Source organism: Amphiprion ocellaris, chromosome 13, assembly GCF_022539595.1.
Source record: "Amphiprion ocellaris isolate individual 3 ecotype Okinawa chromosome 13, ASM2253959v1, whole genome shotgun sequence".
NCBI classification, from domain to species: domain Eukaryota; kingdom Metazoa; phylum Chordata; class Actinopteri; family Pomacentridae; genus Amphiprion; species Amphiprion ocellaris.
The window spans coordinates 12,958,815-12,973,038 of record NC_072778.1 but is presented as its reverse complement, the minus strand read 5'-3'; the positions used below and the strand labels follow the sequence as shown (position 1 = coordinate 12,973,038).

General features: G+C 39.5%; 1 protein-coding gene across 6 annotated transcripts in view; it reads right to left on the bottom strand.

Moving 5' to 3' along the window:
• The window catches only part of diaph2 (diaphanous-related formin 2), a 373,465-nt gene that overhangs the window by 68,028 nt on the left and 291,213 nt on the right, over positions 1-14,224 (bottom strand). For all 6 annotated transcript variants that reach the window (XM_055016416.1, XM_055016421.1, XM_055016420.1 and 3 more), the window contains one exon: positions 5,750-5,915. In XM_055016416.1, coding sequence (XP_054872391.1) covers positions 5,750-5,915 — 166 coding nt within the window. The remainder of the gene's footprint in view (positions 1-5,749; positions 5,916-14,224) is intronic.

Sequence of the window (14,224 nt, the reverse complement as noted above, 5' to 3'; positions counted from 1 at the left end):
TGAATTCCAACAATGATGAAATATTTGTTTATAAGGAACCTGTGCATCTCTTTTGTGACTTGTCTCCTCAAAAGCAAAGTACAGAAAACAAGATTTGATTTTAGGTGATTATGGGAACGTGTTGTTTTTGGCCTTCACATTCAATAATCTGCCCCTTGGTGAAGCTCATTGCTACTATTACAGTGGCACACAATCTTAATTATTTATTCTAAATGACAACAATACCTTTGATCCTCTAATTTAGGTAAGCATTGTATAATACACATTCAATTCCACTGAGAGGGACATTGTTAAAGCAGGAGTAGCTGTTTTTTTTTTTTTTTTTTAAATCTGTGGTGTTGAAGAATGACATCGTTAAGCACAAGACAACTAAAATACCACATACAAAATCAAATAAATTGAATGTATTTTAATTTTTATTTGACACAATTTATTGTGAAGCATGCACTTTTATTAATTTCAGTATATTAATTTAACCAATTGTAATTTGCTTTATTGTCCTAAGTACATCATTTCAGTCACATGATAATAGTTAGTGGTTTTGTTAATGTTTCTCATTCACTGAAGCAGAGGTCCATAAAGTAGAAGAAATAGTGGGAAAAAAACTGAAAGAGATTGAGGCACATTATTTCCTGAGATGATGACCAATTACTGTAATTAAGTAAGGAACTTAGTAAATAACTTAGTTAATTTTTATTTCATTCATTCATATTGTAATTCAAGTGGAACTAGAGAAAACTAGACTTCTGTGCTTCCTTTTTCAAGCTTTACAAAATGTAGTCTGTGAAGCGAGTTTTTAGCAATCAAATGGCTTTTCACCAATTAGATGTGTCGTTATGAGTAGTTTAAAAGTCCACAGTGAGAGCAGGATGTGGTGGGAAATGGGTTAGATGGAGAACTTTCACTCAGGAGGCCAGAGTTCAAATCCCAGGTGAAGCCACAAATGAATATTGACTTTTAGCTTGAGGTATGTGCTCATGTGGTGACAGGGGCTTTGAAAAAGAAGGAGAAAGAGAAGGGCTGTATGTTTTCATATTCTGGTGTTTTCATCCCATTTTTTTCAGATTTTCTGCCTACTACAGCTTTAAAAAACAAACAAAAGAAAAACAACAACAAAATAAAAAAAACAACAACAGTGAAACCCAAAACTCTGGGGGTCATGTCTGTGACTGGCTCTGTGTCCTGAACCCCCAGTAAGAAAATGTGCTGCAGGTGATGTGCACACATTGATCAGGTTGTATATAAATTCAGAGTTAGAATCTTGAAATTCTCACTGAGAAAAGAAAATGTGTGGTTTCTTTTTACATCACCTTAATGGCACGTAGGGGTCGTCAACAGCACAACTTAAGCGACATATTCTTACTTTCAGGCTCTAGAGGCTCTACGATGAAGTGAGTGTGTGTCACACTTATGGCCTCTGGTGTGTCTGAGATGGAGATTATAAATACTTTTCTATCTATACCTTGCTGGAAAACGGAACGCTGTGTAACCCATAGGTCCAATCGACCAACAAGGGCCAGGCAGAAATTTTCCTTCCCAGGTCTGTTCTTTCAATAATTCATGAAATGTGTTTGCTGTTCTTCCTTGACCCTGCACAACACAATACATCTCCCACAGCATGGTTCCCCTCCCATGCATACAAGTTTGCCAGTCCAATGAGGGAGCAATAAGTATTTCCAACTGCTCAGTTGCACCAGTGATCTCACACAGAGAGTGTCACTGCAATATCTCATTTGAATTTTACAAACACTACAACGCCCAGGCTTTAAGCAGCAAATGTGTTTATTAGCCATCTGTTACACTGTGTGCCAGGATTTGGGGGGAAATGGCTTCAAGAAGTTATAGGTTACAGATTGTGAGACTTCTGCTCTGTGGTACACATGTATTCCCATATTGATAGGTGACCTCCAAAATCTGGTGCAGTGAATTTAATGACTGTGCCACACTAGTGTAAGTAAAGATACTGAGGAAATGTGACTGTGATTCAGCAAGAAGGTGGGGAGAGTGGCTCTGCTGGTGCATCGTTTTCAGCATCATCAGCATGATCGTGATAATTTCTCATATTGTGAAGGAATTAGCAAGCTTTAGAAATATCAAATGGGCTCAGAAGTGGACAGATCCACCCACACACACAGAGACACACACCAACAATCATTTTAATCTCTTAGATGCTCTATCTTGCTACTTCGCAAACCCGGTCAGTGTCTTTTGGTCTTATTAGAAACTCACTCAATTGACAAGGAGGACTGTTAGCTCACCCCGGCCCATCTGCTGTGCTTTGATAACTCATTAATGAAAAAAATCCTCATCCCCATGCTCCTGGTCAGGATTACATATACAGACCCTGCGATTGCATTTCACTCATACTCTATTTCAGAATATGGCAGCAGCATTAAATTAACAAATTGTTGGACTCCTCGAATACTGACTCCATGTACTGAAATCAAATAATATTTCATTGGCCACAGAAAAAGAAAGAGAGAGAATGGGACGAGAGTGAGGCAGAGAAAGAGAATGAAACAGAAGGAAAATAGAGTTAATGGATTCTCTTATCAGTTACATTCAGTTCTGTGAGGACTGTCTGTCAATGCATTTACTCAAATGCCTTATGTCGGTCGGGGGCATTAAGCCCTAGCTTTTTAGTAAAAGCAATTTAGGGTGACTGTATTGCAATGGAATTCTTTAATACTGCAGATGCTTTGTGCTGTGAATGCATTACACAGAGCAATGCAACGTAGACGGAAGTTAGCAAAGAGGTTTTGTCTGAGTCAAACAACTCAATGTCTCAATATTGAAATAAAAGTCTGAGGCTCACCAGGCACATGAAGAAGTTAAATTCCATTGAATTATTGACTGACAAGAAGACACAGTGTTCATTTGATTTGCCATTTGCAACAAATCAGCAATGGTTGATGTAGGTCGACTTTTTCAAAGATAAATAACTAGCAGACATCTCCCCACAAATTCCTTTACTGACAAGAAAAGCTAAGGAGGAGGCTTTCGTTATGCTGCAAAGGAGCTAGCCCAGTTTTTTTCACAGGGTAAGAAAATAAAAACAACATTCAAGTAGAATCAACCATTGATTCCTTGTGCTCTGCAAGCAGATGGGATTAGCCTTTCTGTCAGCAAAGCTGAAAAGCCAAAAACTATAAATAATATCTGAAGAATATGGTGATTAAAGGATTGTTTTTATATGAATATATTAACTTAAAACCACCCCCTCCCCCCAGTTTCACAACACTCCCCTTAACCGTAGCAGGAAAGTTTAAATCAGTAATAAAATATTCATATGCAGCTATTTGCTTGAGAGAATAATTTATTTTCTAGGGTGGATGCCTCTTTTAGAGATATGCAACGCTGGAATCCTTGAGGGAGTGTTGTGTTGTGTGTTCGAGCACTTTGATCAGTAGGAATGAAAAGTTGGGTTTCAGATGGGGATCATAGTAGAGAGAGGTGAAGGATTCAGACAAGGGGACCTTGCCATTCACGTTAATGGATTGTGAATACTGAGAGTGTGCCGTCTGGACACCGTGTCATCATGCTGACACCGGGAGCTTTTGGGGCGGTGCCAAAAGGGATGGATAGACTGTACGAGCTGGAAAAGCAAAGACGCTTGAATAAACGTTTAACAGACTACTCAGCAAAATGGGAACTCCTCCTTTGCTCAGAGGCGATGTGATGTTTGCCTTACCATAAATATTACCTCTATAACAATTAATCTTCTCTGCTCTTTATTTGCTGCTGCAAGGAGGAGAGGGATTTTTTTTTAAATTTTCCTTTAATCCTAATTAAACTCCAATTTCACATTTACCTCAGTAGTCAACCTTTCTCTCTTACGTATGCTCTTCCACTAGTGTTATATGAATGCAGGCAGAAAATTCAACATAATCAACACAGTTAATTGCGTTATGGTGTTTGGTTTATGCATGGAATACATTTTAAGAACGCATGTTTTCTCTAAAGTGCCTCATAATTCTAATTTTAGAACAATGTTTCACTTTTTCTACAACTATTTTATCCTCTTAAGTGTAAAGTGAGATACAACGTGACAATTTTAAAATCCTAACCAAAGTTTTCCTGAGACTCATTACCCCTTAAAAAAAAAAAAAAAAAAAACCAGCAAGATCTACAGTGCTCCGCCGTGACAGCACATGCACATGCATACACATCAGCGGCTTTAAGTTAATGACACTGTGTTTAACAGGTTAAGAAGCTTGCCCAAGCCTCTTTTATCAGTGAGAACCTAATACACTCCATATTTCTTAACACACCTTCTCCTGAATAATATATTCTAATCTGTTTCATAACTTTGTCTTTTTTTTCTTCCGGCTCCCACTTAAGTACTGGAAGTTTCTTAATCAGTACTAGTAGGAAGAAAAAGTTGTCAAGGATCGCCACAAAAAGACACGTAATGTCATTCAGGTATAAGCATCTGTGACACTTAAATGCTATTAAGTGCTGTTTTGCAGTTGGAGAGAAAGAAGTACATAGCATGCATGTGAAGAAGCTTCTATAGCTGTATCTGTATATCCACTGTCATATTTTACACATTTCTGTACCTCTGCATTTACGAGCACTAAAAATAATGTCTCATTTGTGAAATGATGTGAATTAATTTGCATATAATAAAACCTTCAGATTTACAACAATGGCAGTTAAATGAAATATAGTATGATATAACAGAAGGCAGTTTTTATATTCCTCTGCACACAAGATGCTTCTGCACACCATAGGAGACAAAACAGCAACCTGTATTCATAAACTTCCAGACTAATATGGCAATGAAGGGTGTCTAAAACTAAATTTTCTGTGAGAAAAAGAGGTTATGCTTCTGATGAAGGGAAAAAAAAATGTCAGACATAGTGACCTACTAAAAGCTGACATATGGGAGGAAATCGCACAGCAGGTACATTCTTGCTGAGAGTGTGTAAGAACTTAAAAGAAAAACTGAGGCATGTCAGGGGGCAACCACGAGGGAAAAAAAAGACTACAGTAACTAAATGGCCAGAAAAATGTGGTGCACTCTGTCTAACTAAAAACTTTCTGGCTTTTTTTAGGTGAGGAAAGGGAAGCGAAGTGATTGGCTCAAAAGCAGAGATCTCGATGGATTATTGGATGACTGGGAGGGAAATGTTTCTACCCTTGTTGCTCACTTCTAAATTAAAGTTGTACAATGTCTGCTGTGGCTCCGAAGGAGCTCCGTCAGGTCTCAGAAAATAACCCCAGCGATGTCACACTGATGTCTCTGGGGTTAACTTGATTTGAAAACAGGGGAGGGGGTAAAAATTTAAAGAGAAGCCTGAGGTCTGCACTTACGGTGTGAAGGTTGAAAGATGTATACATTTACTAGACAGAGAGGATTGAGATGCTTTTGAGGTGAATTATGGCAAATTTGCTTTTGAAACTGCTTTTTATCTGTCCCACAATTTTATGGAATTGCAGCAGTACATAATTTGTGTAGCCTTTTAACATGCAATTTCCTCCGTGAAGGCATAACGCTGTATTTTCTGCACAAGTTGTCACCATCTGTCAGGACCTACTGAAAGTCTGATGAAAATGTGTGCATGTGTAACACACGAACTCTGTTCTCCGTTCAACTGACACCCAATGTGTGCAAGGAAGCGTGTGTATAAGCATGTGCATGTGTGGGTGGTGGCTTCTGTTAGTCACTGTGTACGTCTACTTAGAAGGAACAGCAAACATGAGACTGTTAATATACACGTACACAAACCGTAATCTTCACACTCACCATGAAGAGGACGCGGAAGTTGGACAGGTCTCCAAAGAAATCCTCAACACTGACTGAATGAGGGTCAAAGGCAAAGTAACTGCCTATGCTTTCGTAGAGCTTCTGCATGTTCTTGTGCATGGTGGACAGCTTTTCATACTGCTCCCGGGAATGCTTGCAGAAGCCGTGAGAAGGACGGAGTCAAGGGAAAAAAAAAGGAGAAATACATGTCTCAAGCACAGACAAAACATTTTTAAAAGCAACTGTAATCAGCAATATAACCTCACATCTCGCAAATGTGTTGATCTCTGAAAAAAAACAAGCCATTGTGAGAAATGATCCCTTTCACAAGCTTTATAGCATTCAAAAAGCCCACCTATGTCAAGGTCAGCAAAAGAAAACACTGGATAAAGAAGGGTCAGAGACAATCTAATGTGCCATTACAATAACCTCTCCATCTCACTTTCGAGTCAATGGCATGGTGAGCTAATAGCTGCAGCCCTGGAGTAATGGAAAGGTGTTTTGTAGTCAGCAGCATGACACAGATGGTAGCAGGAAAAGCTGATTGCAGTCATTGTTCTATTGTTTCTCACAACAACAGTGGGGTCAGGTTGTTTTGAACCTCACAGCTCACGTCGCACTGTGTAATTTACTGAACAGGCGGAGCACTTTTCTCCTGGTGAATGACTATTGACAGCCGGCATCAGTTAAGCATTATCACAGCAGCCATTGACCTCATAGAGACTGCACTTGGACACTCCAAGACTCACACACCCGGGGTTGAATGAGGGGAACACAACACACACTTATATACATGCCAACGGGTATACACAAGCACGCTAGCAAACAGACAAGCAAAGAAAAATAACACTACCTGCTGTATAAACTCCAGAGCCATTAGTTTCAATACATCAGCAGTGTTGCTCAACACTTGCTGTGCCTTCAGTCATCTTCCCTCTTAAGAGTCTACAGTTATTATAACTGTATTATCTGCAATAGCACAAAGATAGACATTATGAAGTGAAAGAAAAAGAAAAAAAACAACAGAAAACTTTGGCTGTATTATCATGTATATGCCTATCTTTAATAGTCAGTCCAATAGGGCATCAGATCTGATTGGTCAGACAGGTTAAAACTAAGACAAAAGTTTGCAAAGAAATCTTTGCACATCAGCCTGCAGAAGCTCAACTGGTGTCCTTATAGACAGAGCAACGGAGACAGATACTAGAAAAATGGAATTTGGAGCAGATGCAAACGATTTCCCCATCGCCTCAGGGAGAAGACATTGTAAACAAACTTTTACACCGAGACAGCTACAGTAAACACTATTGAACTACATGGATTAAAGGCGACATATGAAAAACTTACTTTTCAGTGCCTGCACACATTTATTTAAGTCTCTGATGTGCTTACCAATCTACAAACCGTGAAATAAGACAACCTAGTCAGTATATTTTGCAGGCTGTCTAGGTTAGAAAGCATGCGATTCAACAAGAACTATGTGACAATGTCCACCCATGAAGTAGAAGTAGAAGTAGCTTTGCAGGAGTGCGCTATTTTTTTTTTCTTACAGGTGTCGAGCATTATGTTGAAACTAAGCACTAAGTACAGGAACTGCTCAGTTCAGAAAATCACCACATTACACCCTAACCTGAGAAAACAGAAGAGCTGAGTGGATGAAATTTACTCTTGATAGAAAGCAGTTTCTGTCTGACAGATTCAATACAACAGGCAACCAAACTTTTTTTATTTATTCATTTTTCTTATTCAAGAAAGAAGCATCAATACCAACCAACTGTTCAGGACAAAAGTACAGAAGAGAGAAATGCAAGTATAAATATATACAATTTCTTAATGTTATTTAAGTTTTTAATTTAAATTTACTTTTTTAAAAAAATTGCAGGAAGTTACTGGCATTAGATGCTACAGGTTTTGCAGTGATGTTAATGCTAATAGCCTGTTAAACGTGAGTTCCATCTTATCGACATCTTAAATAATGCCTGAGTAAAACAAGAGAATGAATGTAGATGTTTCTCAAGTATTTGCTGCTGCCACTTTACAAGATTTACTTTTATGACTCTCTGAGGTCATTTTGTCCCTGTCCTGTTCCCTATTGGGCTGGTTGTTGTTTTCCACTCGGGAAATTAGGGATTAGTAACATGTAGCGTGTTGTTCAGTGGGAAAAAGTGCTTTATATCCATTTGTAATTTGGCAAACAGACACACTTTGCAGATAGATTTGACCCAGATTTTCCAGTTTCACTCAACATTTTTGGAGGTAAAATGGAGCTTAGCTGCTTAAAATCCCTGGCTGTGCAAGAATTTCTGATTACTATGTGCTGTGTACGACTATGTTAAGTTCAGTAGCTGTGTTGAACCTGGAAGTCAGTCTGTGAAGTGTGATGGATGTCCAACTGGGTGGTGATTGTATTTTTCTTGTGTAAATTTTGACTAAGCTAGGATCTACTGACAAACACAGCCAGTGTATATGTAGTTTTATCATAATAGAGAAAACCAATGGCCAGAACAGGGTTGATAGTGAAATAAAAAGACAAAAATAAAACCTCAGCAACAAAAAAAAAAAAAAAATTAAATGTACTCAACCATAGTTTCCCTTGAAATCAGATGTTTTTGGTTTAGATGAAAGAGTATCCAGTATTTAGATTTAATATTGATTGTACTTTCTCATAGGCAAGTATTAACGATAACCAACACAAAAAAGTTGGTCATTTATGAATTTTAGGCTGTTTTCAAAATGTAGTATTTCATGGTATTGATTGTAAATGATCATACCATCTTATTTTGCACATACGTAGCTCCTGTAACGTCTTCCAGAGTAACACTCAGATTAGACATAAATTAATCAGCACAGTGATGACTGATTGCAGTCACATGTTTGCATCTACAGGTGTGTGAACGCTTTAATTCTGAATAGCTAATGAACAAAGGGCTTTGCGTGGTCAGACGTGAAAATACTGGAGAGCTAATAATAACTATCTTAAGTTAAAACATAGACATTTTTTCTTCGCCAGACTACATGTGTATGTTACTGCCCTTCGGAAGCATTTTCTAACTCAGTAATAATAAATGCAGTGACCCTCTTGAGTGATAAAGAAAGTCATGGTCTGGGTTGTAGACTGCTTTTTCATTCTGCCCTTAGTAAAGAGCAGCTTCTGATTCTTTGCATCATGGGTACAGTTAAAGGCAATTACTGCCCTTATACAGTCGCCTTGGCAACATACACTGACTAGTGGTACAGCATGTGGCCTGTGATTGAGAGAGCCAAACAGTCGTCAAGATATTGTTCTGTGACCAATCTGCAATTAGTATATGGATGCCACTGCTTTTCCACAATGCCATTTATTTATTTATTGTTTTTTTTGTTAGTTTTTTCTTTTGTTCTATCATCTTGGTAGACATCAACGTTCAGATCCAGGGATTGTTCTGTGTCCCCCAAGCAAGCTATTAACTCATATTTACTGTGTGGGTATGAATACAACATTTACATGTGGCCCTATGCAAGTGATGGATCTGTTCGCTCACACGTGCTCACATGTTACTGTGTGTGGAAAAGCCTTTGTGTTGCTGAGTGGGAATAAAAGCACTGACAGGGTAGGCTGGTTGGATTACCGCCCTGCAAGCTTGTGTTTACCAAAACATAGCAGCGGTGCCACAGTCCAGGTTAGCAGCAAGCCCACACACAGCCCAACGGTTGGACTCATCCTTCTGTCTTTCCTCTCCTGTCTCTATCTCCATGGCTGCCTGGACCTGATTTACCCCCCTTGCTTCTGTCAGACTGCTGTTATCTCTTCTTTTGTACACCTCCCCGTCATTCCGCTTGTGTGTGGAAAAACTCGAGGGCCCGACGGATAGATGTAAAAGTAAAACTTTTCCAAAGTAACATATCTTTTCAACATCCAAGCTACTGAGAGAGTTGTGCTGCATTGGAGTAGCATTTCTCTGGCGAAGGCTTAAAATGATCCTTGTAAACAAAAATCCCTTTCTAGGGTCCAGTCTACCATGACCATATGGTGTGGTGCCATTTTTAGTGAAAATGAACCTCAGCACTTAATCCCCCCAAAAAGTGTAGTGCAGTTTTCATTGCTAAACCAAATACATTTACAACAACGCCTAACTGGATAAGACGCAAAACAGACTCAAAAGGGCAAAATAATAACTGTAACATTATGAATATAAAAAGCAAGGACCCTCAGCACAGCAAACAAAAGGTCAGTTCAGCTGCTGATAATATTCATATTATAACACTAGCACAGAAACGCTAATTATCAGCATTTAAATATAATAGAGATTCCACAATATGGAGTCCACCTTGGCTCAGGAAATGTTCAGGTCACAACTGCTGCCTCTGCTGCAGAATGGCACTTAGAAACACTGAGGCAGTGGTTACTTTTGGTGCTTGTTGTGGCTTGTGGCTCTCTGTGTTTCTCTTCCCTACTTCTCTCCCCTTTCTCTCTCTCTCTGTCAAATACACATGTATGCACATGCACTGTGGTAGATGTGTCCCACTGGGGACTGGACTGAGGCAGGCTGGGTTTTTGCTCCTTGTATTTCCACATCAAAGACATGTCATATTGATGGAGCCTGACGCACACTATCCTGCAGCAACACAACCGGTATGGTGGAGCCTTCATCCAACGCGAATACAGAAACGGAATGAACAGGCAAATACATTCACTCACACTCACACACATGCACATGCACACACACATACATCTTGTACATGTGCACACAGTCACACTGCCATTCTTTGAATGTCTCTCTGTCAGGTTGTCCGCTACTCTTATCTTTCCTTTAGCGTCTCACAGTCAGTGCAGACTTTGTCTTTCTTTCTCCAAAGACAAATCTATTTCTATTTCTTTCTCCTTTCCTTTCCTTTCTTCCCATCTACTTCTGTCTCAATCAAATGCACGCCCTTTATAATAATAATCTTTCTACATTTCCCCTTGATATTCTCTCCATTAAATTCTCCCACTCCAACAAGAACTCTCTCCTTTCTCTCCTACTTAGAGGAATCTTTTAGAAGTATGCTGTCTGAGCTTTGTCTGCTTTCCACGTCACCAGGGCTTGAAGGGAGCAGAGGTGACTGGTCTCAAGGTAAAGCGTCATGCAGCCTTTGGTTGCCCCAACCCTGTTTGCCAGTCTTTGCTCTCCTTTAGCTTTTCCTCAGAGGAGGGCTGCCGCCTGCACTTCATGTGCACTAATCCTCACCAACGCACAGCAAGACAAACGCTGCAGGGCTGGAGGGCTCAATGTTGCAAATGTAGATGCTACCAAAGACATCTGCCAAGTGCTTACTGCATGCAATTGGTCAGTTTAGAACACTTCGATTTTCTAATGCGGGCATTTTATGGCTTTACGCCTTCTTGAATTTCTGCATAGTATTGAAATTCATGTTACAATAAGAGAAGCTGATATAACAACATTTGCAGTCTGAAACAGGCTTGCAGAATAGCAGCAAGCTGCTAATCACCGGGTTACACAACACCAGTTTCTGACAACATTGTAATTGACAGTGCTGGTTTAGACAATGTCTGATGTGAAATGTGCTGTCAGTGCGGTGCTCTGCTGGAAGTTTTTATTTTTTTCAGTTCTCTTTCTCAGATATCCAGTTGTTGCCAAAACTGTCCTTGTAAAAATCAAGAATTAGGTCTTTGTCCTGCCACAGTGTCCTCATTACTGTGTTTAATCAGTCACTTTTTATCTATGTGTTCGACATGCCAGAAAGGGTACATTCAACATTAGTAAGCTGAGATTAAGGGCACTCATTTTTAACACCGCAGAGTGACATCAAAATCACATCCAAGTCGTACTTATCCTGAGACTGCATTCAATGTCACGCTAAAATCTAAAGAAGGAGGAGAAAAAATAAAAATAAAATCATGGGGCAAAATAAAGTTGAAACAGTTTTCACAATAGCCACCTATGAGGATGGCAATAAATTACCTGGTTTGTTTACCTGTGTGCATGAGAGAGTTATTAAAGCGCTGCATAAAACCCTACAGTGGGGGCCCAAAAAGCTTCCTTAATAAATCTCCTGTAACCCAGTTCCATTAATGTTTATTTAATGCTTTTCCTATGTGCTTGCTGGCCCCTCCATCCAAGGCCCCACACTAAGCCTGCTTTTCTCCAAACCCCACCATCCCTGCTCCCTTTATCCCCACACCTACTGCCAACAGCCCCTGTGGGCCAAATTACACCAAGGCTGCCCACTGACTGGACATAACCCATCATGTTGAGAGTGAGAGTGGGATGAGAGAGGGATGAAGGAATGGAGTACAGAGGCAGGGCAGAGGGAGAGAGGGAAAACACATGCTGTAAGTCGGGTTCTTAGGAGAGGAGGACAGGATTGTACTGTTGTGTGTGGTGATAAAAGCAGAGGGAGGTCCGTAGGGTGAGCAGGGAAGCAGCTGACAGGATCCTGAGTTGGGCTGTGGCACCAACACTGGTTCTGTCAGAGGGAATTAGCAAAGGAGCCAGTTCCGGAAATTTGGGATGTGACCTGGTGCTGAGGTGGAAGGAGGGAGGAGGGAAGAGTGTGAGCAGAAAAAGGAGGGAGCTAATTGTTAAGAACAGGGAGACAGGAAAGCGGGAGTTGGTGAAATATAAAAGCAGCACTATCCTGTAGCCTATATTTAAAGGTACAGAACACAGTGGCGTGTAGCGATGGGTGTTATGGCGGTTTGAAGGAAGCGAGATCTTACAGCTTTGTTAATTTCAGGTATCCATTTTAAATACTGGCTCAGTTTGTTTTTTGTTTGTGAAATGTGAATGTGACATTCAGTCTCACTCACTGACTGAGCGATAAAATTACACCATTTGTTAGCAGAGAGTTACAATTTCCACTTGGCCATTTGTTTTTTTCAACCAGTGCAAACAATGTAGCTCAGTCCAAATGTATTGCTTACTGAAGAGAAAACCTTCAACAAAATGACCACAATTCTGCACACTCATATACACTCCAGCCACAAGTTTTTACTTGTGTTCTAGGGGACAGGGGTTACTGGGTTTATCTGTGAAATGATAACAGATTTAGAGCCCAGACTCTAAAGGGTAATAATGTTTTAGTGAAAGTAGGTAGTAGTAAGAGATAATAAAATAATAATAAAACTAAAGTAAAACTAAGCAAATTAAACAGTGTGTCAATTCAGCAGCAAAAGGCAAGTTAATATTACTCAACACTGGCACAAAAATGCTTATGGACAGCATTTAAATACAATATTGATTCCACAATACTGACTGAGTCCACTTTAGCTCAGAAAATGTTCAGGTCAGAGCTGCTGCCTCTTGCAGAACGGCTCTTAGAGACATTGATGTAGTCGATTCTTGTGTATAGTCAGTGGTTATGATTTTAGCCAAAATGGTGCTTATGATGACTTTGATCAGGACTGAACTGACTTTATGGACAAATAGGACTTAGAATTTAGTGCATCTCCATAGTATGGCAAAATATAACTTAAAGCGTATCCAAAACACCCAACTTGCTGAATATCTGCTTATTAATAGATACTACAGTTTACTCACATGCAGGCTAAGGTAGATGCTAGCTAGGCAGCTGTGCACAGTTCAGTCACTTGTTCTTTTATTCAGTTACTACAACACACACAGCTCAGACAGGTGTGTGACCATGCATTACTTTGAAAAGAGTGAAATAAGCCATACTCAAACCGAAGCCAAATGAACTTATATACTGTTTTTTATTAGCTGTTAACACATTTTAAATATCAATATTGCTGTCGATCATGTAATTTACTGTGGGAAAAAAAAATGTGATCATAATTCATTTTTGCCTCAGGCCGTTGACAATGACATTTAAGACTTGAATCAGATTAAAATGTAGATACCTCACTAGTATAATTTAATTTATACATGTGGACTAGGTTGAGCAACACAAAATTACTCGCATTGCCAGATCTAGTATCAATGATCTGCACTGAAAACGTTACACAAGGTGACACTATATCCCTCTGCTTTTTCAGTCAATCTACTACTTTGGATTTACCCTCAGTATGAAATGTATTATGTGGGTAAAAGCCAGTTCTGTTCCATGCAGTTATAGGGAAAGCGGTCCAGATCCACAGCACTTTACTCATGATCCACCTCTCCACCACGTTTCATGAAATTCATTCTGGGAGTTTTTAACATAATCTTGTCGACAAACAGAAAGACAGACGGACTGACGGACAAACAAACGGAACTGATCACATACATCTGCTTTGGCTGTCGACTTGGCCAAGGACCGAACTTTTGTGCAAAACAGATAGATAAAAAATTTTCTGGAAAAAAAAATAAAAAATTCACACAAAACTTTTGAGAATGATGAAAAGAAATTATCAAAATATCAATTGGCATCTACCAACACATAAACTGCTTGTGAGGCTGCAGACCTATAATCACAACCTTGAATGTTTGCTGTTTCACTAAACACTAATTAAAACGTCTGTTAATATCCTTGTGAACCACCACAGTGGAATCAGGT